This window comes from Triplophysa rosa, linkage group LG1, assembly GCF_024868665.1.
Source record: "Triplophysa rosa linkage group LG1, Trosa_1v2, whole genome shotgun sequence".
Taxonomy (NCBI): Eukaryota; Metazoa; Chordata; class Actinopteri; order Cypriniformes; family Nemacheilidae; genus Triplophysa; species Triplophysa rosa.
In genome coordinates, this window is record NC_079890.1 from 16571394 (window position 1) to 16599197 (window position 27804).

The 27804-nt window shown below is 41.7% G+C and overlaps 1 protein-coding gene across 1 annotated transcript; it reads right to left on the reverse strand.

Moving 5' to 3' along the window:
* Window positions 1-586: 586 nt before the first annotated feature.
* On the reverse strand, window positions 587-27777 carry aldh1a2 (aldehyde dehydrogenase 1 family, member A2). Its single transcript, XM_057336153.1, has 13 exons — window positions 27541-27777; window positions 20088-20192; window positions 19502-19642; window positions 18499-18628; window positions 16898-16959; window positions 9845-9973; window positions 9295-9408; window positions 4581-4683; window positions 3689-3873; window positions 2729-2893; window positions 2317-2474; window positions 1797-1871; window positions 587-1707 (listed from the first exon to the last, which is right to left on the reverse strand). Exons 1-13 carry the CDS (start codon window positions 27655-27657, stop codon window positions 1635-1637), a joined length of 1557 nt encoding a protein of 518 aa, XP_057192136.1. The 5' UTR covers window positions 27658-27777; the 3' UTR covers window positions 587-1634.
* Window positions 27778-27804: the final 27 nt, after the last annotated feature.

Below are 27804 nucleotides of genomic sequence, written 5' to 3' on the forward strand. Positions count from 1 at the left end.
GAGGAGTGAATTTGGAACTGAGTGAAGGAAAATTATTATAAACAGTTTGGACTGATGTGAACTCTGCTGTCGACCACTGCAGGAAAGTGACCTTTTAATGCAGCGATCCATTTCAAAACTCTGCTCTGTCCTTTTCTGTCCTTCCAGACAAGTGCTGTGTAATGCGGCCAATTCTTATCATCATTCTTGTTGAACTGACTAAAGATATCAATTAGAAGGCAGCTGCTGGGAAAGTCCACAGTGTCTGTTTCTCTGGGAATGCAACTTCAGTAGTTTCACTACTGGGTGCTTCTTTTATCTCATATCTGAAGAGCTTTTACCAAACATCTTACAAACTCTGAGTCAGCCTCTTGTCAAACCCCAGTCTGATTACTCATATTTATCTGAAAACTCAGGCCCACTCATCTGAAACAACCTAAGAAGAACCAAAATGAATCTCACAAAAGGGAATCAATTATTTTTGTAAGAGGAAGTGTATACATTTATCTTTTACTAATGTTTCTTTGTTATAGCCGGTCTGCATCATAATACTTGACTCATACCCTTTTGCTTTCTGAAAAATGAATTCAAGAGTGAACTTTGAATAAAACATTTTAATCACAAACTCATTCTATTATATCTTATAACTTTTATATTCATAGTACATAATTCTTTAAACCTGACATTAAATTGGCATCATTGAGGAATCATTTGTCAAAAATGCAAACCACCGATTTTTTTTTAATGGAAATCCTTTTCGTTTACATGGCCTTTACGGAAATCTGATATAAACACATACATAAAGTTTATATAAGTGAAAATACATGCATTTTATATATATACTAAAATACTGCACACGTTACATTTATGTGCTACATAAATGCAAATGTGCAATTTTGTTGTATTTTGTACCTTATGTTGCATACAAGTATGTGACATACATACAAAACACACATGTATTTCCATTATCAGATTTCTGTAAGGGTTGTCAAGACATTGACACAATTATACATTATAACAGCAATAAGACAATAAAAAGATTTAAAAAAAAGAAATCAATTACACAAATATAGAATTAATACACATTTAAAGAAACAATCTTTTCCGAGATAGAAAGCTTCAGTGGTCTTAGTAAAAACTAATATGCCTACTAGAATTCTACCCAGTGGGGAGGCAAGTTATTTATGAGATTAAGAATGACATCTCTCCTTGCTCAAAGACAACGGAGCTCCTTTAGCAATGTGGCGTGTTAAAACACACTTTGTGCAGGAGTCATCAGAGAGAGCGAAGTCTGTTAGTTTCTGCACGTTGCCGGTGCAGTGGTCAAGGGAGCAGCCTTTCTTCACCGTGACTCCGAGTGCTTTAGTATGGTTAGTGGAGCCGGCGAAAAGAGGCCACAGCTGGAATGGGTGTGGGCTGTTAATGGCGACAGTGGACATGAAAACTGCTAGTGGACACTGGAGACTGAGCTAATGGAGATGGCTGGGTAAGTCTGTGATTACAGCCCATGAGGATGCAGAAGAAGAGGCGCTCCAATGCAGAAGTGATGGGTGGTTACTGTGTGGTGTTTACCACTATAGTGAACCAAAGGATAATGGCTAGTGGTTAACCTCAGAGAAGGACTTCTCTTTGCTAGGAACGTAAATGTTTGTGCTTTAAGAGTTCTTCCCTGACAGCTTCATCGTAATGGTTTTCAGCTCTGTGTACTCTTTTAGTCCATACTCTCCCCTGGAAAATGTATGAAAACCGTTTTAGGAAAATTATGCTAGTGTAAACAGGATTTTATAGAAAACGTGATATCGCAGATAAGTACTTACAGTTCTCGACCGTTCCCAGACATTTTGAATCCGCCAAAAGGACACTGGCAGCTCAGAGCGTTATAACAGTTAATCCTGCACACAAAAACACATTTGAGTACATTTTATAAAGTGACAGTTTGTGAAGTATTGAAATGAGGCAACATGAACGGCAACGGCTAGTAGCATTTGAAAAGTAAGACAGGACTTTGTATTGTTTTATTACTTTTCAGGAGTCTATTAATTTGTAAAATAGTACACGAATCCATACTATATTGTGAATATAATCACAGCCAAAGGATTTTATTAGACACGATGCGGACATCCTGCAACTCCATCAGAAGTGACAATATTCACAATATACTCACAGTTTTTATAAAACGGTTACCACAAAAACAATAAGTACAATAATGTTCATAAAAACATGTACTATTAATGTATACTAGTGGCTTGGGTAGATCACAGCTGTGTTTTATCATAATGCTATATAATAGTAATAATAATATTTTAATAATAATTTACAATGTGAAATATAGCCTACCAGACAGTGCCTGCCTGCACAGCCGCAGAGACAGTCATGGCCTTGTTGAGGTCTTTGGTGAAGACAGCTGCTGCCAGACCATAATCCGAGTTGTTGGCTCTCTCAATCACTTCTTCAATTGTCTTAAACTTCAAAATCTGCTGAACTGGACCAAATATCTATAGAAAATGCAAGATGATTTTGTTGTAATAACTGGATTGTGCATTAAAAATTTCAAACAGAAAATTTTCTTCAAGACTATGTTACATTCACTGTCATACTATCGCTTCCCAAATTCTATACGGACACATATACGGACAGAGAACTAACGTGCACAATTATTATGCACAACCCAGTTAACTGTGTTACAGTGGTTGTTTAGCAACTCAATGATGCTTTTACAGAAAGTTTCAGACATCATAAGTGGGTTTACCTCCTCTCTGGCGATGCGCATATGGTCCTGTACATCAGAGAAGACTGTGGGCTCCAAATAGAAGCCTTTAGTTGACAGTGCTTTGCCACCACACTCCAGTTTAGCTCCTTCTGCAATGCCACTCTGAATCAGCTCCAGCACACGATTCTGTTGCTCTGCACTGATCTAACACAGCCAAACAGAGAAGACTAAACTCTAAATATTACAGGTATCAGACTTTTTAATAATGTTTTACATAGGGATGCACGATAACTTATCGACCATATTGGTAAATGGTCATTTTTAATGGTATCAGCCGATAATAAAATTTAGGCCGATATATTATAGCCTATAAATTATGAATCATTTCCTCTGGTTTAACTTATTCAGATGCAAGCTGCTCACAGTTAAAATACAGTAAAGTAATATCTTTCTGTCTTGATCATTCACTTACTGCAATTAGCAAAACATTGTTGATGTAGGTACAGTATGTAGATACAGTAATTATGAATGTGTAAATTATAGGAACAAAAGCATATTATTTGAATCAGACTGCTGTCTGAATGATTTCTGTCTGAGACCTGTTAGACATGTGGCTATTAAGAACATTTTTCTGGGTTGCTCTGGAAGAACATTTTTTATTTGTTTATTAAATAAAAAATATACCAGAAAAGTTTGAAGGTTAAAGAATCGTTAACTAGTGTAAAGTAGGCTTGGTACATGATTTTCAGGGAAAAAAGAGAACTAATGTTCTTTGTTTTCTGCAGTGAATGTTTCGAAATAAAAGCAGTTGTCCACGTTTTGCTTTTTGTTTCAGTCTTAGGGAATTTTATATTTAGATTCTGTATCGGCCATATATCGGTTATCGGCTTCCTATGTTAAAGAATTATCGGTTATCGGCCACAATTTACATATCTGAGCATCCCTAGTTTTACATGATTTATGAACGTTCAAAATATGTCTGTAATATTCTATAGGTACCTGAGGTCCCTGCTCAGTGGTTGGGTCAAGAGGATTTCCCACTGTCCTTCTCTTAGCTCTCTCTACACTCCTGCGCACAAACTCATCATAAATGAGCTCCTCCACAAAGATACGGGAGCCAGCCGTGCAGCATTGACCATTATTAAAAAACACACCCTGATGGGCCTGCTCGACCGCCTGGTCCACTGAAAGAGAGAGAGAGACCACCTTATTAAACATCTGCCAGCATTACGGATGACAGGTGTGAAACACCTAGATTAAACACAACAGTCAATCATTCAAAATGTATTTAACCGTATTTGATCACAGTCCAAAACAACAGGTGATAGATAAATCACACGTCCCTCCGAATAATTTATTATTACTCTCGGAGCCATACGATTATAGTTAAGCACTTGTGACAAGTCTGTTCCTCTGATGTGTCTGTGCTTATGCATACACGCATGTGTGCATGTACATCTGTGTGGGATATTGGACACCTGGGAAAAAAAGATGGACTGCCAGGCTGTGGCATTTGAAGGGTTAATGGAGCAGCCAGATTTATGGCTGGTGGTGTGATGCGTCCGCAGCTGATTTACGGGGGCCATGCTCACGGCTGCTGAAAGCATTTGAAAGCGCTAACTTATGCCCTGCTTTGGTGAGCTACTTAGAGGCACCATTCAACCGGTGAAAATCATAGCTTTAGGAAGTGAGATACGCTCATTTGCACTATATGGGCTTGTCCAAAACGTAACATGTTTGTCTAGACATGGCAAAACAGATTTCTGAAGATCCCAGTCTTTGATGTCATCGACATCAAGTGGCAGAGAAGGTCTCCGGAGCAGCACCTGTGCACAAACTGTTGCAGCGGGACAACAGGCGGGCAGCCATAAAACGGAGTCTGAATACTTACAATCAGCATCTGCAAAAATGATGTTGGGACTCTTTCCCCCCAGCTCTAGCGTGACTCTCTTCAGATTGGTCTTTCCCGCTGCTTCTTGGATCAGCTTGCCTACCTGTGGAGAGAGAGGAGAGCAGCTTTAATCACTGAACAACACCTAGGGACCTCACTAGATCTCAACATCAGTGGGATGCTGTCATTATTAAATCTTGAACTCTTCCGACGAGGCGACCGCAACCACCACCAGGCCTCTGAGCTTCACATCTTAAATATCTATTAGCGCTGTTGATGGAGGCCAGAAGAATGGAATGCCCCGGGTCCCGTATCTGCTGGTTAATCGAGAACAGGAAGAGCTGACCGTACGTTTGTGTAAGATGCTCAAAACTGTTTGGAGCCATAGGAATAACAGTGAAATAAGACCCTTAAAATGCATTTATTGGCTTTTTAACTGCATAAATGAAAGCACGTGTATATGTGTCATGGTTCTGCCCCATCTTGTCTTGCTTTTCTTGATCTTGTGGCAGAGCCATGACAGAACCTCTTGTTTTATGTGGAGAGACAGTTTTGGCCTTCCATATACTCCCTCTCTCCGGTGTGACGTCTCTGTTCCCGCCCTTTCGTCTCGTTATTGCTTGTTAATTAGTTCATGTCCCGCACCTGTCCCCTTCTTGATTTAGTCCCCTTTATATAGTCCTCATGTTTCATTGTCCTGTGCTGGTTCACTGTACTGTTGCGTCTGTGTCCTGTTTGGTGAGTTCTTGTTAGTTTAGTTATGTTAAATGTTTAACTTTAGTCTTGTTTAAGTGTAGTTAGTCTAGTCATGTTTTATACCCTTGTGTTTTATTGTGTTCTTTTTGTATTTTTGTAGTTATTATTAAAGTCTGTCTTGTTAACCCCTTACCCGCTGTCTGCACTTGGGTCCTCTGTCCTTGTCTCCGTGTCTCACCCCGAGAATCATGACAGAGTGAACCAGCACCTTTCTGGACCCAGCAGACAGAGGGATCTCAGCGGGAGGGGTCGATGGACTCCTTTCCAGGGTCGAAGCCGCCGGACTCCCCTCCAGGGTCGAAGCCGCCGGACTCCCCTCCAGGGTCGAAGCCGCCGGATTCCCCTCCAGGGTCGAGGCCGTCGGATTCCCCTCCAGGGTCGAGGCCGTCGGTGTCCTGTTCTCGCTGCAGATCCCTGCCGGCATCCCAGCTGGTACCCAGGCCTGTCAAAGTTGACACCTTGTCTTGTTTGTTGTTTCTGTCCTTGTTTGTTGTTTCTGTCCTTGTTTGCTGCCCAACTGCCAGAGAGCGCTGCCCAGCCGCCGACATCCTGTCCTGTCCTGTCATGTCGACATCCAGGCCTGCCCAGCCAGTGATAGCCGGTCTCCCAGTGATAGCCGGTCTCCCAGTCGGCCATCCAGCCGGCACCATGTCCTGTCCAGCCGGCCATCCAGCCGGCGCCACGTGTTGTCCAGCCGGCCATCCAGCCGGCGCCATGTCCAGTCCAGCCGGCCGTCGAGCCGGCGCCATGTACTGTCCAGCCGGCCTTCCAGCAGGCGCCATGTACTGTCCAGCCGGCCTTCCAGCCGGCGCCATGGGTTGTCCAGCCGGCCATCCAGCCGGCGCCATGGGTTGTCCAGCCGGCCATCCAGCCGGCGCCATGGGTTGTCCAGCCGGCCATCCAGCCGGCGCCATGGGTTGTCCAGCCGGCCTTCCAGCCGGCGCCATGTCTTGTTTGAGCTTTTTTCTATGTATCACATTTTTGGTTATGTATGGTTATGGTTTGTTTTGTCACAGTCTGTCTAGTCCTGTTTGTTCCTTGAGGAGCATCAGGATGCTGCTCCTTAAGGAGGGGCTTCTGTCATGGTTCTGCCCCATCTTGTCTTGCTTTCTTGATCTTGTGGCAGAGCCATGACAGAACCTCTTGTTTTATGTGGAGAGAGACAGTTTTGGCCTTCCATATACTCCCTCTCTCCGGTGTGACGTCTCTGTTCCCGCCCTTTCGTCTCGTTATTGCTTGTTAATTAGTTCATGTCCCGCACCTGTCCCCTTCTTAATTTAGTCCCCTTTATATAGTCCTCATGTTTCATTGTCCTGTGCTGGTTCATTGTACTGTGTCCTGTTTGGTGAGTTCTTGTTAGTTTACTCATGTTAAATGTTTAACTTTAGTCTTGTTTAAGTGTAGTTAGTCTAGTCATGTTTTATACCCTTGTGTTTTATTGTTACCCCACGTGGGTCTTTGTTTTGTATTTTTGTAGTTATTATTAAAGTCTGTCTTGTTAACCCCTTACCCGCTGTCTGCACTTGGGTCCTCTGTCCTTGTCTCCGTGTCTCACCCCGAGAATCATGACAATATGTGTGCAACATGCAATGAAAAGGATTATTGGTCCGCTTATGGTTTCACTCAGCACAATGAAAAAACTGTAGTCTACCGTTTCATAATTATAAGTCAGTTGCGGCTCTTTCCCGACACGGTTTACATCCAGCGTCAATTTCTGTCTCTTCACCTAAAGTTTTACATTAGTTGTGGACATAAGGGGCTGGCTGTTCAGGTCCATGTAAGCGCTGCAGATTCTGCACAGCTGCCGGGCCATGGAGAGAACATTATGCTCACTTCAAACTATTCTCTTCCAACTGTGTCTATGAGAAAGACTCTCTCGCTCTTCACAGCCAGATTAGCGCTCTGAAGCTGTTGAGAAGCACTCATAAACATAAACAAACATTTGTACATTGTTTCATTTTTCCAGAGAATATTTTCTGTTTTCCAACAGATAGCAGAAAGAGAGGAGAGGGAAGAAAGAGAAAGAAAACAAGCCTTCTCATTCCCATCCGACACCCTCACAAAGTGGGAAAAAAAGACTTTGCTCTTCTAACGAACTGTTAAGTGTCTCTACTATCTGTGTATTCATTATCCTACTGGAACATTGTAGTAATAATCCTTTAATGCTGCAATTCCTAACTTTTTTTATTAAAAACTAACATCAAACAGTTGAGTAAGTACATAAAAAACAATGTTCAAAATTGTCTCCTTATAGACGGTTTCAGCGGATTAACTTCCCGAACTTAACTTCCGGCAGACCTCCACAAAGAATTAATAACTGTTGAGTAATTTTAATTCAATTTAATACAATTAATATACAAGAGTGGCTAATATTTTCAAAAACCTGCAGCACTTTTTCACGTCAAAGACCGTTTTTATAAATACGTGCGTTGCCATGGATTTTTTATATGCACACTCTACGATCAAATCCGTGTTCAAGCACACCTAATAAATGAGACCCTGGAAGTTAACTTTGGCCTGTGCGTGCGTACGATGAAACACAATTCTCAAAAGTAAGCATAGAGCAATGATTTTTTTATTTGAACTGTTGGTTCATATTTTGTGGGAAATGTCATTGAGAAGGTATTATAATATACCAAAATCCTTCACTCCCTTATAGAGATGCTCGACGTCTGCAGTGACTCAGAGTCTGTGTATGTACACGCTCACACAGCGTGAGAGACCTCTGCTGCCTAATCAGGTCCAGATTAGATCAGTGATGCTGCAGGCGGCCGTGCGGTCACTGCCAGTGAAAAGGAAGGGCGAGAGAGCGGGGTGTGTGAAGAGCTTCCTGTGAAAGTCAAGTCACACAGTGGAAGTGTGGGTGAAAGCGTGTGGGCCGAGTGATGTCACGTTCATGTGAGGATTCGTGTGGCCTGTAATGCTTTCTTTCTCAGGCTCGGTCTCGGTCATCACATTCTTGTTTTATCAATAACATTTTGATTCGCAAGAAAGAAACAGTCATCGCAGCCACCAGACCAGCTGAGAACAGTGAAATGACTTAACTGTCATCTTTTTTCTCTCACAAAAACGAAACATGTGTTGCAGTTCAAAGAATGCTTTTCCAGGGTGTACGCTTAGTTTGTTTGCTGTGGAAACAATGCTTGTGTTTGTACTCTTATCATTGAGAGAACTGTGGTGTCTACACACACCCACACACATCCGCACAAATATTCATTCGCATACTTCTCAGTGCTTCTTTAACAATGACGATGAAAAACTTTTTTAGATCATTGTTTATACTGAAATATTCGTGATTTGATGATTTATGAGATGCTGTAATGAATAAAGATCTTAAAGGGGGCTTACCAACGAAGCAAGTGTAGCTAAATATAAACGTTGTTTAACATAAAGCTGAGTTATGTAGTTCTCAGTGAGACCCGTTTCAAGAGGCACATTCCAGGTACACTATGCCTAACATGGTGTGCCCATTCTCAACCTCTAAATTTCTATTAAATTTATACAGTTTGCTTCAAAGAGTTGTTTTTCCTCCAGGGTCACAGTGTAACTGTCAAATAGCCGGCGTGTTGAGCTGAATCAGACAAGTAGTCATTACTCAGCATATACAGGACACTTGTAAACGTATTTGCGTTTAAGGGTACTCAGTGTCTCATGAGGGGGGAACCGGACTGGCATGACATTTACAGTATATATCAATGGGCACGGTGCACATTTCGGTCCACCTGTGGCTTAACATCTCACTCTCACATTTGTTGAAAACCTGTTTATTAGAAATGATTTTGGAAAGCCAGGTGGTCCACTAAGCAGTCCCTTATGTGACAGCCCGCATACAGCCCCCCCTTACTAAAGCTACACGGCTTTCTCAAGCCCACAACTGGTGCTCATGATCGCACTGGTCACATCAGAGGAAATGAGTGAACAGGGTGTGATTCTTCCATTCGTCCGATAGGAAAATTACCTCAGTCGATCCTGTGAACGCCACTTTGTCTATGCCCATGTGCGAAGAGATCGCAGCTCCCGCAGTTGGCCCGTAGCCTGGCAAAATATTGACGACTCCTGGTGGAAACCCAGCCTGTCAAAACAGAATGAAAGGAAAAAGATTTACACGAGACTCGAGCCAAGAACACCACAGGCCGCGGAGGGGGAATCCAGACCCACCCCGACCTCCCTACGGGCCTTGTGGAAGAGAGGATGGACAGAACATCAAAAGAGGAAGAGAAGAAAATAGGCCTCCTAATCCCACAGAAGAGAGGGAGAGACAGAACAACAAAGGTTTGGGTGCAACACAAAGAATTACAGAAAATGGGAGTAAGGAATTATGACACGTCTTGTATTTGCATGAATGTGTTTGTGTTGCACCGCTTTGATCATTTTACTATGGTCTCTTGAATGCGGTGTGGTCGGGATATAGATTATCCAAAATATGTCACAAGTCAGTATGATTTATTCTTTTGATGGTATTTTAGTCGTATCGTGTGCATGTGAACGTCGCGGTGGTTTTGCTGTACCTCTTTGATCAGGGCTCCGAGGTAGAGGCAGGTGAGAGGGGTCTGCTCAGCAGGTTTAAGGACAACAGTGTTTCCGCAGCTCAGCGCCGGCCCCAATTTCCATGCTGTCATCACCAGGGGGAAGTTCCACTGTACAGACATAGGTCAGGAACTTACTGTCGGAGCTCGTCTGAATAACCACATATCTTTGTTTCTGGAGAACATAACTCCTTCGCTAATGATTTCAGACTCCTGCACACTCATTCGCAAGCAGAATGTTTCAATAGTAGAGTTACGCAATCTTCTGAATCACCTCGGCCTAGTAACTTCGAGCCTGACATGTGCCTCTATAATGGCTGATGACCTGCTAAACTTAAACTGTTTCAGTTTAAGTGAGATCAAGTTGTGAGGGATATTTGGTGAGTACTGTTTGAAACATCATGTCTCGTGTTCTTCCTACGACACAGACGTCTGGAGTTTCACAATCTTTACCTCATATGAGTTCCTCAGTTTGTGAGCTGTGCACCTCTCTCTCTCTCTTCTTTATTTCTATTTCTGTCTATCAACTGCTTCCCCCGCCCCGCCTTTCTCTCTCATTATTTCTCTTTCTTTATCTGTCCCTCTCTCACTCTCCGCTCTCTTTGGCATTGGCCATGACCTCCTTCCGTCAGCTTGTCTGTAGCCAGTCATACAGTGACAGATAAGAACATCAAACGCAGTAACCTGTCCAACGTATTTCAAAGACACCATAAACTGACTCGACACATACAGTACAATTTCTTATTCAATATTTTTAAATAGCAGTTTTTCTTGTTTTTAAATAGCTTTCAAATAGCAGTCCCCTTTACTTTATGTCACAGCCACTAACCTGATTTGCCTATTTGCCACTGCTACTCATTTCTATGTGGTATTTTATTGCACAAAATAAATACATTTTCCTAAATTCTTCAAAATATCTAAATTTGTGAACAAAAACGAACAAAAAATAAACAATATTTTTTCCCTACTATGGTAGTGGATGATGTCCCAGAACTGAAAATTGCTAACATTCTTACAAATATCTTTCTTTGTGTTTAACAGAACAAATACACTTTTACAGGATTGAAACAACAACATTTTTTGGTGAACTAGCCCTTTAAGAAACCAACCCGTTCTCACTCCCGACTCGTCACATATTTACGCTCGGTCAGCGCCCCACGGCTAGTGATGGGAAGTTCGAGTCATTTTTGCGATTCGGATGTCGTTCAGCAAAATGAACGAATCTTTTATCGAGTCATTTCGTTCATCTGAGCAGAGTTAAATGAATGTTGCATGTTAATAGCCAAAATTACCCCATAACGTTTATTTATGCTAGTTTTGATCAGATATATAATAAGAAATAACTTATATTGTAGTTAGGGACAAGTTATGAGAAACGGTTATTTAATTATTTCCTGACAGCATTTCTGTAAAGTTATGTATTTATAATTCATTAACAATTTTGGGTCACTCAGGTATGCAATAAGGTTTACAGGTTGTTGTTTTTTACTAAAAAGTCTCATGCAGTTTGCAAAGTAAATAATAATAGGCTATTGAAATCATTTAAATGTGCAATTATTTAATAAGAGATCACTTGTGTAATATATGCATTAGACATAAACACTGACTTTACTAGTGTTGCTTATGTTTATATGTTGCCAGCACAGTTCTTATGCAAAATAGTTAGTTATTAAGATAAATTAAAAACACATGCAGAAATCCACAAGAAACATTATGAATATACTGACAGAAAAAAGAACAGAACGGTACGTTTTAGAGAAGATGTTTATTGCACATATCTTTTGATCATTTTATAATATTTCTTCCTATAATACAACATATAACACATACATCATGCATTTGACTGATGATCCGGGAAGTGGTCACGTAACGTTAAAGACTCGGACTGGAAGACTCCGGTACAGGCTGCAGGTTTGACTGCGGAGCTACCATTTGACAAAAGAACAAAAGGGCTCGGACCCGATGACTCGAGAGACGAACTAATCATTTCTCTTTCCGGTATAAGGACTCGGACCCGATGACTCGAGAGACGAACTAATCATTTCTCTTTCCGGTATAAGGACTCGGACCCGATGACTCGAGAGACGAACTAATCATTTCTCTTTCCGGTATAAGGACTCGGACCCGATGACTCGAGAGACGAACTAATCATTTCTCTTTCCGGTATAAGGACTCGGACCCGATGACTCGAGAGACGAACTAATCATTTCTCTTTCCGGTATAAGGACTCGGACCCGATGACTCGAGAGACGAACTAATCATTTCTCTTTCCGGTATAAGGACTCGGACCCGATGACTCGAGAGACGAACTAATCATTTCTCTTTCCGGTATAAGGACTCGGACCCGATGACTCGAGAGACGAACTAATCATTTCTCTTTCCGGTATAAGGACTCGGACCCGATGACTCGAGAGACGAACTAATCATTTCTCTTTCCGGTATAAGGACTCGGACCCGATGACTCGAGAGACGAACTAATCATTTCTCTTTCCGGTATAAGGACTCGGACCCGATGACTCGAGAGACGAACTAATCATTTCTCTTTCCGGTATAAGGACTCGGACCCGATGACTCGAGAGACGAACTAATCATTTCTCTTTCCGGTATAAGGACTCGGACCCGATGACTCGAGAGACGAACTAATCATTTCTCTTTCCGGTATAAGGACTCGGACCCGATGACTCGAGAGACGAACTAATCATTTCTCTTTCCGGTATAAGGACTCGGACCCGATGACTCGAGAGACGAACTAATCATTTCTCTTTCCGGTATAAGGACTCGGACCCGATGACTCGAGAGACGAACTAATCATTTCTCTTTCCGGTATAAGGACTCGGACCCGATGACTCGAGAGACGAACTAATCATTTCTCTTTCCGGTATAAGGACTCGGACCCGATGACTCGAGAGACGAACTAATCATTTCTCTTTCCGGTATAAGGACTCGGACCCGATGACTCGAGAGACGAACTAATCATTTCTCTTTCCGGTATAAGGACTCGGACCCGATGACTCGAGAGACGAACTAATCATTTCTCTTTCCGGTATAAGGACTCGGACCCGATGACTCGAGAGACGAACTAATCATTTCTCTTTCCGGTATAAGGACTCGGACCCGATGACTCGAGAGACGAACTAATCATTTCTCTTTCCGGTATAAGGACTCGGACCCGATGACTCGAGAGACGAACTAATCATTTCTCTTTCCGGTATAAGGACTCGGACCCGATGACTCGAGAGACGAACTAATCATTTCTCTTTCCGGTATAAGGACTCGGACCCGATGACTCGAGAGACGAACTAATCATTTCTCTTTCCGGTATAAGGACTCGGACCCGATGACTCGAGAGACGAACTAATCATTTCTCTTTCCGGTATAAGGACTCGGACCCGATGACTCGAGAGACGAACTAATCATTTCTCTTTCCGGTATAAGGACTCGGACCCGATGACTCGAGAGACGAACTAATCATTTCTCTTTCCGGTATAAGGACTCGGACCCGATGACTCGAGAGACGAACTAATCATTTCTCTTTCCGGTATAAGGACTCGGACCCGATGACTCGAGAGACGAACTAATCATTTCTCTTTCCGGTATAAGGACTCGGACCCGATGACTCGAGAGACGAACTAATCATTTCTCTTTCCGGTATAAGGACTCGGACCCGATGACTCGAGAGACGAACTAATCATTTCTCTTTCCGGTATAAGGACTCGGACCCGATGACTCGAGAGACGAACTAATCATTTCTCTTTCCGGTATAAGGACTCGGACCCGATGACTCGAGAGACGAACTTCATTACTGTTTCTGGTACAATGTTGCACATGCGCGGTCAACACAAAATGAACGAATCACTCGCTGAGACACTCGTTACTCCCGAGTCATTTTAAAGATTCGTTCAAAAAGAACGAATCGTTCATGAACGACCCATCACTACCCACGGCGTCACTTTTGAACGCGCAGGGGACCCCTTTGGCGTCGAACAGGGAACTGCGTTGCTGTTTGCTAAATGCTCCAGACCGAGATGCGTGCAATTCTTAGCATTTCATAATTATTTATGGTTTTAATATTTTGTAGCACCTAACCCCAACCTCACCCTAATCTTAACCACTTCTCAGCCATATAAAACACAACACGCGAATAAAAGTACAGTCACAGGTATTTGCACAAACTGACCAAAAGCATTACAAAATATAACAAACAACTCGTTTCGCAGACCTTTTTGCACCAAAGCCGTACGATAACTTTACATGAAGATGCCGTGCGTGTCCGTCAATGCATGAAGTCAGCTCCCATTCAAAAATAAACCAGAACAGCTAGATGCAGTCGGTCGCGGGAGCCAATACCGTTTCACGTTCAAAGCCAAAGAAATGACGCGATCGGTCACGAGACATGGGAGAGCCAATGGCATAGAAGGTGACGTAACTTCCTCTGGCGGCAATATTTGAATGTCGCTGGATTTGAGATTTACGGCGGAAGGTGATCGCTTTCTGCGGAGCCCGTCTGGTCACCCCTCGGAGAAAAAAAAACAAGACCCGCAAATCCATGGCCACAGTTTTGTAATTCGTTCCCTCAGTTTAAAAATCCGTACTCACAGATTCTAAAACCGTTCCCACAGTTTACAAAACCGTGCTCTCGGATGAATAAACTGTACCCACGAGTTTACAATCCGTGCACTCAGTTTTGTAAACCGTCCCCTCAGTTTTTGAAATCTGTAGCCACAAATTCACATAGGTGTAATTTGCGGGTGGATGGGTGGTTCATGTCCCCACCACTTTTTGCCAAAGTCAGTTTTGTCCCCACCACTTATTGTAAGAAATAAAAAATACGGAGTGTCTATTTACCGTGCAAGTAGCCCGCTTTGTAAGCAGAGGCTATTTATACTAACTCCGCCCATCAGTTTTAGATTGGAATAGACAAAATGTAAGAAAGGCGCATGAAGATTAACTGCTCCGGTGGCGTAGAACGTAAAGCAAGTGTTACCTCCTTCATGTCGTCGTGGGTTCGCGACTGCTGTTTGCTGAACTTTTTCCCCATCACATATCAGATTGTAAAGGTATTTATTTTTAATAAAATAATGAAAATATTTGAAAATGGCTGTTCAAGTCATACATGTACCAAACATTTTGCGCTTAATTGCACTTTGGTGCTATATATTCGTCCTTATTGTTCTCGACATGCGGTTGCTATCGCCTATTGCAAGATTAATTACATTTTGATACTTGATAGAAAACTCCAATAAATGGAAAAAGTCACAACTTTGTAGTTTCATGAGTTCAAAACAAAATTTAGAAAGTTTGTTGTATATTTGTAGCCTATCAGGCAATTTCGCCTGTATACTTGAATGTTTGTCCTTATTAGCAGGGGGTTGTCAGACACCAAATTTTTAACATGGGGAAAACACACATTCGTTTCAGTAGTTTTTGTTTCATCACGAATTAATACGTTTAATTACGTAAGGCAACAGCCATCCTTACATATAATAAAGCACAACATGCTTTAAATTATATATTGATGAAAACATGATATAGTTTAAAAACAAAAGGAAGCAGATCTGATATGTGCTGTGAAAATTTAGAATAGTGAGATCAGCGGATTCAAACCTGCTTCACGGCAGTGTCAATATTACTTGTCACGCGCCTTTCGCACTAACGTTACACCACTGAAGCCGTCGACAAAGCTGCTCACTTTTTATACTGTTTTCTAGAGGAGTCACCTACATGTTTCGCGCTTGTGACATCCATAAATATTCCCAACGAGTTCTTACAGAAACAATTTATTAAAGTATTGTTTGTGTCGTCTTTGTCCCCACCACTTTTCAAAACAAAGTTACGCCACTGCAAATTCATAATCTGTGCCCACGCTTTCGCAATCCGATCGCACAGTTTTGCAAACAGTTTTGCGGAATTGAAGCCTCTGTCAACAGAACAAGCTCCTACAGGAACATGAACGGATATTGTATACTGTTTTATCTTAGATTATATTATAAATTGTCTTAATGTGTTTACACACGAGCGCGTGGCGCATATAAAGCATGCGTTCATTGCCGCGTTTCACTGACAAAAAAGTTGGTTTGACATTAAACTTTCGATATTAGTGAATTTAGGGACCATCTCTAAAGTTACATACACACTGTAAACCCGAATGTTCAAAGAAATTAAACAGTTTAAGTAGTGTAAACTTAATTTTATATAAAAAATTCCTAACTTAAATGTTTTGAGTTCCTGTAACTAATTCTTACTTTTGAGTTAGTTTAACTTAATTTCAACAAGTTAATTCAAGATGATATGTTGAGAATGAAATTCAGTTCCCAGCATGCTTTGCATGAGACTGCATTAGGAAAGTAAATTTTGAAATGAAGTGTTATTTTATGAGTTTTTAGAAAGGAAAAAGCCTTGTTAATGATGAATGTTCAATTATCTTGGATATTTAGAAGAGTTTGTTGTGTTTTTGACTTTTGGGGTTACCATCGTTCAGAAGAGTGGTGCTTATGCTTAGGTTGTGGGAGGTGCAATAGCAGTCGTGTGTGTGTTGCATCACTTTCTGTGAAGGCTGTTTGTTAATTGTTGATGCAGCTGAACTGTTTAGGTTGTCTTAAGACCTTTCATTTATTTAGCTGTAAATAAAAAAAGTTACTTTGCTAAATGTTCAAAATTAAAAGGAGTCAACAACAGTACAACAAACTCAAAACTGACTAGTTTTGCTTACTTAAAATTGTTCAAAATTAAAAGGAGTCAACAACAGTACAACAAACTCAAAACTTACTAGTTTTGCTTACCTTTTTCCAACTTCAAAAGCATTTAAAGAGAATGTTTTATAGCCACAACACTAACTGTACAGTGTTCATGTGTGTGTCAGATATAATGCACACCTTTTATATTTATTATAATAAACCGTTAAATCAAAAACAAGCCACCCACCCAGTAACAAAACCCTTTTTCAAAACCCCCTCAATTGTTCAAAAAACCCTATCAGGAACTGTGGGCGTTGCATAGAATCATATTGAATAAATAATAAATTGGCACAAAACTCACAGGAACAATCTGTCCACACACTCCAATGGGCTCATGACTGGTGAGGGTGAAATATCCTCCATCTGTATGACAGAAAGAACAAAAAGGGTCAGAATATAACAACACAAGGAAGAGTGTCTTCAAATGCAGCGTTTGACTTGTTGCTGGTTTATACCAGTGACAGTACAGAAGAAAAATATTTGGAAGAAACTCAATATGGCAGCTGCAGTAACGTTTATACTTAATACTCACCAACTTAATAATTGACTGATGAAGTCACAAGAAATAAAATCCAGGTGAAAATAAATAAACTTTACCTTACACTAATGAAAACTTTAACCAAACATTTCTTTTATCTTTTCTTTTTCACAACAATGCTGTCAGAACTGAAAGGACAATACAAGCCGAAACTAAGTGACATGTGAAGAGAGATCAAAAATATTGCAGTCTATAACAAGACCCTGTTTTTTGTTTTAGGACGCTGCGGAAATATCACGCCAACCCTCGCTGTGGAAACATGCAGTTGGCGTAAAAGCATCTGGACGAGAGCAATGGCAACGATTCATCTCACATGGTGGCCAGATAAGAGAAGGCCAAAAACACACGTTCTGTTTGTTTGTGCTGTAATTCTATTACAGATGAGATTGGAAATGAAATAAAGCAAATCACTGTGAGTTCCCACTATGCAAGTTTGGTTAAGCAACACAACAAAGGCCCAGTGCTGAGCTCAAGCCCTGACTGGGGGATTTACAGTCCTTTTCTGCTCCATTCTTCATTTTTATTTTCCCTGCTGTGAGAATCGTATCATAATCGTGTGCAGCAGCATGGGTGCTTGTTTGTGTAAGATGAGAGAGTGAGGGGGTGAGTATGAGACAGACATTATCAAATTAAAGAGTGTTGGAGTCTCTGAATGGGACGCTATAGGCCAGTACGGTATATGTGCGATACGAAAGACCTCCTAAACTGGAGTGAGACATTTGGAAAGTGATGGTGACTGACAGTGCTGGAATGCACGATAATTACACAGACGCCTGACAGTGGATACCTCTTTTCTCTGTCTCGCTCCGCTCTCTGCTCCCCTCTTCCCTCTGGCTCATGTGGCCCATGTGATGGGGGGCTCCACGATCACCCCCGAATACACATACTTGCGCACTAATAGCTGCACCGTGACATCAGAGTTGCAAGTCTGCTGCTGTCCCGCAGTCTCCAGGCTCCCTACCGCGTTCCTTTCAAACAACTAAATTAGCCAGAACAGACCCCCAGTGCCCCCCCGTGCCCCGTGGTGCTCCCCCGGCCCCGTAGCTGTCACTGTGCTCCACCGATGGCAGAGCTCCACAGGAGGGCGGCCATTAGCACTCAGATTTATAACTGTTGCGGGACCTCGTCTGTTTACCCTCAGTGCACCTCCATAACCCCACATCATCTCCTGGAAGCCTCAAGAGAAAACACATCTCTAGTCTAGGTCCCGCATCAAACATGTCTGCACCTAAAGCTCTTAGTTAATTTTCATAATGTTCTGCATTGCTGTGTCTAGATGGAAGGGTAATCATCTTTGCGGTTTATTGTGCTTTTTGAAACATACTGTACCTTACCCTATGGTGATGAGATAAATGTTATCTTACCGGTAGGAATTGTGGAACCGTGGATCTTGTCTGCCCATCCAGCGAAATATCGAAAGGTCTTAATGGTTCCCTGAAGGTCCACAAAGAAGGAGGGGAGGAAAGGTTTGCCGCTGTCCAGAGACTCCAGGGTCTGGGAGGAGAGGGGGCAGATGAGAGAGTGTAGGCGTGTGATGAAAAATCGCTCATAGGGATTAAACCTGACACCCCCCATGCTGCATTTAGACTTAACATATCGAAAGCACACACTTTACATCTGCTCCCCTAGAGAAACACGATACTCATATAGCCATCACTGGAGACCTGGCTTTGTTATCTCTGTGTCAGCCAGGCATGATTTCTTATCGGCGTGGGATTAGATTGATATAAAGAATGATCGTAACCACATGGACATCACATTTCTCTTTCAAAGCCATTCGCCCTGACACTTGTTCAGAGCTGGATGGGGAAAATCTGTTGTTTTAGTCCATTTAAGAGCGAGTCTAAACTGTAACATGAAAGAGATTTATTCAAAATGGCCACAGCGCTCTGGAGAGACACACACGAAGGTAAACACAGCGCTCTCGTTCCTGAATCGGACACGTCTGTGTGAGTGGGAAGTAAAAGCAGATGTCCTCGGCGGATGAACGCCGGAGATAAAAGCTCATCACGGCACGGCACGATACCATTCTTTAACGTTTCGCTCCTAACCTAAGTGATCGTTAGCACCCAAAGGTCATGCGTCCCACCCCGGACACATTTCAAGAACAAATCAAAATTGTTAGAGAAACAACAAGTCCTACAGCTCCTGCCATGAAGCTTCAATACGCCCGAGCCAGACAGACAGGCTCACTCATTAGACACTTGCTTATTGTAGTTGGTGTCTTTGTCTGCCTAGATGGCTCTGTCCCTTTAAATCTGATTCTCAAAACTGCCACTGATTAGAATTTCGTCTAGTTCACGATTACATTGAATAGTTATGGGAGACAGATATCACTAAAAATGCATTGTTTGTTAGAGCACTCACAGCAAGGTATGCTCTGTCTCTTTCCACCAGGTCAGCCAGTTTGAACAAGAGCCTTCCACGTTCAGATCCATCCATCTTTCTCCATACTGAACCCAGAGAGAAGGCTAAGCGGGCAGCCTGCACTGCTTTGTCCACATCCGCCTAAAGGGAATGAGAGATGGACAAAAACAATAAGAGGAAAGAGAACTCTTAATGACATAACCTTATCCTGTAAACAGGTGTTTGTCCACCTCTAGGACAAATGAAATCAATCCATTCCGGACGAGTCTCAATGACTCCACCAGTTGCACGTTCATAGCATTTCCTGTGTCCATTCTGGTTTTCCATACTTTCTGCCTGATTTACACAGAGGAACTATAGCCTCTAGCTCGCTTAACCGCATTAGACTAAACTGCCCCCCCCTCCAATTTTGGATGCTTATTTGTGGTGAGCGAAGGCTGAAAGTGAGAAGCACAATAGCCGTGCTGGATGACTAAATGTAGTCCAGCAGAGCAATTGTGCCTCGTTCTGCCAATGAGTTGACCGAACACCATACACACTTGTTTGCTGACAATCACGCTTGCATGCTTAAAAAAAGCACACCAACCTTATCTGCCTCTTGGACATCACAGATCTTCTCTCCAGTGGCCGGGTTATACGTGGGGAAGACTTTACCACTCACAGAATCATGCCACTCGTTATTAATGAAAATCTATGAGGAGAAAAGAGATGAATACTGTTTAGCTTTTAGCAATAGTGAAGCACTTATTATTATTTATCACCATGTTAAACTAAATCACTACATATTCACATAAGAGTCTGAAGATTTGGAAACACTTTCTGTATCAAAAATATCATACTAACATTTATTTCCAATTTTTTGTGCATGGCTTGAAGTCAAATGACATCCAAATGACATTTCCTGCATAATCATACAAGACAACTCAAATAATAAATCATTATAATAAGTTTGACTTTGTGAGTTTTAGTAAAGTAAGGAGACTTTTTTTGGGTGTTTGGTCAAAAACAGTTTTGTACATGCAAACATAGCTTTGTAAATTCACTTCTTGTTGGCTCATTGACAAAAAGATTAATACTCTCTCATTTGTAAGTTACTTTGGATCAAGGCATCTGCTAAGTGAATAAATGTCAATCTAAAAAGATGCAATGCCGTTTTACAGAAAACTGTGTTTTGAAATACAAAGACCACATTACTTAAAAAGAAATTCTGAGTCTTATAAAAAGTTGCAGTGACTTCACTGTGAAACACAGGAGCGAGAGGGTCTTTCTCCCCCTGCGTGTTTCATGGTTGTGGTGTGAGAGGAATCTCTGGGAACTGTGTGCTATTGCAGGGCTGCCCAATATCACTCTCCTGGGAGTGATCCAGCAACCAGACAGAAAGAGGTGGGGGAAAGTAGAGATAAATCCCTATCAGACGCACACACACTCACGCACACAGACACAAGTTTCACAACATCGCTCCTCGTTTACGAGATCATAAAACACGTGCCGCACTCTGGCTCTGCTGATGCGTTAAACAACTGCCTCGGATTCCAAAAGATGGATTTTTAAAGCTTGATAAAAAATATTATTTTATGCACACACATTTTGTACACAAAGTACATATGTTACAGTCAACAGAGTCCAGCAAGCTGTTTTTTTAAAACACGACTTAAAGTGATGTTCACCCAAAAATGAAAGTTCTGTCATCATTTACTCCCCCTCTTGTCATTTCAAACCTGTATGACTTTCTTTCTTACACAGAACACAAAGGAAGATATTTTGAAGAATGTTGTTAACTGGACTCCATTCACTTGCATTGTTTGTGTCCACGCAATAGAAGTGAATGGGGGCCAGTGCTGCTCAGTTACCAACATTCTCTAAAATATCTTCTTTTGTCTTTTGTGCAGAACCAATCAACATGTGTGATTTTTTTCAACAGAAAATAATCTGTTGTTTTTATATCAGTGATGGTTAGGGTGACTCTGACAGATAAGGTGTTACCAAACTGTCTGCTGGCTCGAAGCGTCACATACATATTTACTCTTCCTGTCATCTACGAAGTGGAAGAGGTTTGGTTCAAAGAAACTTTAGAGCCTGGTTCAAGTCGCCCCTGGCCTCTTCAGACTCTACAACATATTTACTAATGTAAACTTACAGGCTTAAGTACAATTTAATTGGCTGTAAACTGTTAGGAATGTTTTCTTAGAACAGGTATAAAATGCCAGTTGACTTAGAGGTGGTTCAAGAGTCACTCCCACTCTTTCGCTGTATCCCCCCACAAAATTGGCAGGAATAAATCACTAGGTATCAGTCCGTACCATGCTGATTCCTCTCCAATACGTTGGACCCTTCTCTCTTTACTTCTAATTCTTCCTCTTGCCCACCCTCCTTCCTCACAGGCCTTATGCATTAAAGGGGCCACCTTTAATCTGACTCTCATTTGGAGCACTTCATAAAAGTGTCAGTGGCCTCGTCGAGCCGAGGGCCCGTTACAAAAACAGAAAGCCCGTAGAGGAGCGAATTAGTTTTAAAATTTATAGAGGCCACTGTAGTGGAATGCCCTAAATCAGGGGCCGACTGTGACAGACCAGCGGGATGGGGAAGAATGCAGACGGTGGGCAGCTTTATGCTCTCGTAACCCCACACTTGCGGCACCCCGGAATGGAGGAGAGGGGAATGCTGGGTGAGCGGCGGACTGGGCCACCATCTAAATCACAACTAAAAAAAGACAACCATTAGAGGCCATTTGGCCCAGTCCTCCCCGAGCTCTGGGGGCTCTCTGACTTTTGTCTATTCCCATTGAGAAACTTGATAAAGAGCGACAGGCCGGTTCAGTAAATCAACTCTCAAGGTTTCTTTATACTTGCGCTTTGATTAAAGAAAAGGGATAAGAAAGTGCAAAAGTGCAAAAAATCATACTGATCACCGCTCGTTTGCGGTGCCCCTGCTGGAAGCTTCAGCGCGGCCAAATTGAAAACAGTTTGTCTGAGGGAGAACTTGAAAATGGAAAGAAAAGAACAAGTCGAGTTGAGTTTGAAAACGGACCCACTAGATTTTGTTTGCAACAACAGGGGTCCAGAAAGATTGTAAACAAAACCACTCGGTGCAGTACACAAACAAAAAGAGAATGCTTCTTTGGAACGTCGCCGGTTCAACCTACGCTAACGCGCCATACGCACTTCAGGCTGCGTTTTTATGTTCAGACCACAGCACAAGACAGCTGCAAACATTTAGAATCACCTCGTGTTTTTTATTCGAGCTGTCAGTCTCTCTGCGCTGACTGCTCTCGTCTGCAAAGCTAATTAGATGGTGAGATATGCAGCGCCTATCACAAACAGATTGTGGAAGAGGAACCCACAGCGCACGATGACAGCATTACTATGCTTCTCCTTATTGATGAGACTTTTATCAGTGTCATTACTTCACACAGGAAAGAGGGTTATCACCCACAAAAGCAGGAGGTCGACTGGTCCTCTGGGAATGATGGAGCTGGACGCACACGCCGGAGAGGGGAGAAGACTCAAATGATTCTAGCAGAATGCTGATTCGTTTCTCATCTGCCCCAGCGAGCTCTCTGGAGGCTTCGCACAACTGCGGGAGGAAGCAGAGCAGGAACGGCATGGAGAGGATGCCAAAGCTCACGCCACAGCCAGCGAAACATCTGTTTGGCCGGCAGCACCTTCTAATGGCTCTATGGCAAACTTTTCTTGGCCATTGTAAAACCGATTTTAAATGTACTCAATATTCAATGCTGCATATTATATATGCCAGATGAATCCTAACAGGGCACCTGCAGCTTTGGTCTCGGTCTGCACAGGAAATTTCATATCCTTTCCAGAGCAGCTCGCTTTCATTTAGTAACTGAACACACTACAAGCTGTTGACAATTACTAACGTTACAGGACAAGAGGGAGCTTAAGATACGGGAGTAAGACTGCTCTTTTCAGTAACATAACTCTTTGAAATGACCACAGTGGAGAAATATAGCAACATATATTAGCCTGCAGAGCGGTACAGGTGCACACTACTATCAATCAAGTATTTCAAACTAAAAGACGTCCACCTGTGTTTGGACTACAGCTGGGCCACTGGGAGACACCTTAACAGCAGTTATCCAACATACACGCTAGAGTAAAATGAAAAGGCTAAAGTTTACGGGACCCTCAGACGCTAAACCAAATGATTGTCTGATTTCTGTCAGCATTTTGGTGTTTTACCGAGCATGATACTGCTAATCATATAAAGACAAATAGGGCCCTTTGTCCTTGAAAAGAGAGAAAAACCAGTGAAAAGGCCAAAGATAATCAACAAGGGAGATGTGAAGAGAATAAAGACGGGGGGAGAGTATAAGTCAAAGCAAAAGAGGGTGAGAGAGAGAGTCCTCACTGTGCCGCTTACAATAAATCAAGACTCTCAGTGTATGCACAGCTCTGGACGCTGTTTGATGTGCAGAAATGCTGGGTTTTGAAGTGAAAAACTCCAGAGGTATGGCACAGGCTTTCGTAAGCCAGGGCCACTGACCCTAACAGTGAGACACGGCCATATATTACACCCTGCTGGACAGCTTCTAGAGCAGAAAACCCCCCGACTCCCATCTGTACTATCTCATGCACTGACGGATTGATGGGGCCTACCTCATTCACTCAAGCTGTCTCCCAGATTATCTTACAAAAATCCTCACTTCAGGAGACACTACTGTCCTGGCTGGACGTTCAAGCCCTTAAAATATAAAAACACGTCCAACAAATGGCTATCAAGTGTCTGTTTGCCTATGAGGTTCTCTTGCATACCCACACCACTTTTGTTATACAACCAGACTGCAAATATGAGCATAAATATTACACCACATTTAAAACCTCAATTCCATGCAAACATTACGCCTATATACAGTATATAGGCCAAAAATGAAAATTCTGTCATCATTAACTCACCCTCTTGTTTCTTTCACAGAACACAAAACAAGATATTTTGAAGAATATTGGTAACCAAACAACAGCGGTACCACTTGCAATGGTTTTGTGTCCATACAATAGAAGTGAATGGGTGCCAGCAGTGTTCGGTTACCAACATTCTTCAAAATATCTTCTTTTGTGTTCTGTGGAAAACAAACAAAAGTCATACAGGTTTGAACTGACAACAGGGTGAGTATATGATGACAGAATCACCCAACTATCCATTTTGAATGCACACCACAAGAGGAAACAAGATAATAACGGCCTGTGACCTGTTCCCTTTCATATTCCAAGTGTTGGTCTCAAGAATCTGTTTCACTTATATATTATAACTGAAACTTGTAAGCACTTCATCACCCTGCCTGCTGGAATCCAACACCTCTCCCCTTTAGAAAGACTCCTGTCCTGGGTCCCAATCAATTACACCGATTTGCACACCTATCAGCATAACCTTTCCTCCTTTCTGTTTCTTTCTTCTAAAAAAGAAGAGAAAACATCCATAACCAGCCATCACTACAGACAAATGTATGGCTTCCTTAGTGCCCTTATCAGCCCAGTGGGCCCAGCACATGAAGAGAAAGAACCCTCCTTCAACAGACCAGCTCTCCTGTGACCAGTCAAACACACACTCTGTGACTCTCAAACTACCCGATGTGTTTGAGGCCTTATAAGCTCATACACAATGCTTCTAACTTAGTGTCTGTAATTATGCACAGGGCAACAGCACTTTGATAAATGTGTAAATGATAAGTGCAAGCACAAATGTAAAAGTTCAATGACAGAGGAGCAGGAAGATAAGTTCCATATCACTGTGTTTAATCTCAAGTCCATAACACACACACAGTTACAGGTTTAGCGACAGTCAATGAGCGCAAATGTGAGTTTGTATCGATGGGGTGAAAAGTTTACTGGGGAGGACAAAGGACAGTCATACCTTATTTAACTGTACAAAGAACAATCCTACTACTGTGACATTGGATTTGCCATGTGAAAAAGTTAAATATGAAAGCAAATCTAGTATAATGAATAAAATTGTATAATATAGTACTGTGCAATTGAGCATTACAGTTGTTTTGAGTATTGGGATGCACAGTGTACCATTAGAGTTAATATTACACACACGGCTTACAAAAAAATGTAAACATTGGAATTTTGCCTATACCACGAGGTCAAACAATCAAACGTTGCCCGTTATAACCTGCGTCACCAGATTTAATATCTATTATAATTAGGCCATGACTCTTCTTGGATTATATTAATACTTTTTTATTAAATAGCAGAACTTAATGGGACACATGATAAAGCCCTGTAAAACCCCATTTGTGTGGTTGACAGTAAGAGAGGCATGAGAAGTTAAAAATGCCCATTAATGATTTTCCACAAAGCAGAGCCTCTTGCATACTGCTCATTAACAGCAGAGAAAGAACAATTTAAAAGGTCTCCATGGAGTGTAGCTACAAGAATTGAACCTAAATTTACACAAATAATACAAAACTGGCTCTGTTCTAACTGCATTTGAAAGAAAAGTATTGATTGGGCATATTTGGGCTGTTACATCAGAGTCTGTACTGTGCCGCACCAGGCCGACAAAATAAAATATGAGACAGGGGGTGGGGGACAGAGCGAAAGCGAATGCGAGGAGAGTGAGTTTACATCACCAATGCCTAACACACCTATACAGCACTTACTAGATATTCAAATGCCATCTTACAGCCCTTTGAACAAAGACTTGAGACAAGAAGAGAAGAAGCATTTTCATTCAGGCATTTGGCAGACAGTTTAATCCAAAACAACATAAAATACATTGATTTTATCTAAATGTGTATTGTCTGAGAGTTGAGCCACTATACTTTAGAAACATGTTTTGATCAGGAGATGCAGGGTGTGTGTCACAGGTGTCTCCTTGCCCTTGCTCTGAGTGAACTTTACTGCCATTAACACTGTGATTATTGCTCTGTACTGCACTTTGTCGGCTTTATCCACTCATGTCAGAGCAATAAAATGAAGACCATTAAAAACCGACAGAATTTAACATGATCTAACCAACTCATTTTATTGTATGATAATATGGCATGATCTTATTCAAATAACACAGACAAGTGCTGAAGGTAGTGCTTTCATTTAATCCGAAAAAGCTCAAAGCTCAATTTTTTTTTAAACGAATGTGAACGCCCCCATTTTAATGTGCTGGAATCTTGTGCAGTTTCTTATAATTGTAAAAAATGTTTTCCCACCCTGCAATTTGCAAGCATTATCCAAAGCTTCCATTCCAAACCGAAAACAAGTGTTGTCTCCCCTGTACACGTGCATTTGATAGGAGGGTCCTTGAACTTTGTAGATATGATCACGTTTGGGAACATGTTGCAGAGATCACACTTATGAACATATTGTTTTTGAGAACATTAAGAAATAATGAATGAGTCGATACTGTGCTTCGGAAGTGAAAGCATTTTTGCGACAAAAACTCAATATGAATCACACGACAAAATATGTGGCTATAAATTAAACAAAGTTCCATATCTCTATCATATCGTAAATAATGACAACCTGTTAAATACAAAACTATTTATCAGGTTACCAGACAATACTTTTTACAACTTGAATCTCAATATAGCCTACACTTGTGTGTGTGTGTGTGTGTGTGTTACTAGGCTATAACATGCACGAACAAAAAGGAAGAGCGACGAACCTCTTTACAAGATAACAGGCAGCATATTTCAACTTTTAAATCAAACGCGATTATTTGGTCAAAATAAAAAACGAAATCATTACGATTTTTGCTTATCCGTCACAGTTAGACTTTGTGCCTAAACAAAGACTAGCCGACATCTAAAATTACACCAAGTGAAACAACACCAAGAATAAATATTTTTTATTAAATATTTGTGACCATAATCAAGTCATCATGTACCTATCTTAGATATAACGAAATAACTACCGATTTGCGAGTTTGGTATAAATTACAAGTCTGTAACAGACAAAGTTGAAATTTTGTTTGCGCGCAGTCAGAACAAATGAAATGTATCAACTCATACAAGTTTGCATTCCCCTTCAGTGTTTCAGAAACTTTACAGTTATCGAAAAGAATAGAAAACAAACACAAACCTTAGTGTACTTTATCTCAGGGTTGGGTACCGGTGTGGGCATCAGATGTAGAGATGCCATGAGCGCAGCCGGGTCGCTCTTTACCTCTCCTGGCAGTTCAGCTTTACTGGAGGTCATTGCGTCTGTTGGTGATGCCGGTTGGTTTTTTTTCTGGTGGTTTGTGATTAGTGCTTTGGAAACCTGCCTGTGTTTATAACCAGGTGTCAGCCCTGGTCCATTTTTATTGGGCAGAGAATAGGGCCGTCCTCCTAATATAAATATAAT

Excerpts from the sequence above, each read along its gene's own strand:
- aldh1a2 (XM_057336153.1), bottom strand. The coding sequence starts at position 27,657 with ATGACCTCCAGTAAAGCTGAACTGCCAGGAGAGGTAAAGAGCGACCCG. Across the intron at positions 4,684-9,294 it reads CGTTCACAGGATCGACTGAG|GTAGGCAAGCTGATCCAAGA; the intron begins GTAATTTTCCTA and ends CTCTCTCCACAG. Across the intron at positions 3,874-4,580 it reads CATTTTTGCAGATGCTGATT|TGGACCAGGCGGTCGAGCAG; the intron begins GTAAGTATTCAG and ends TCTCTCTTTCAG.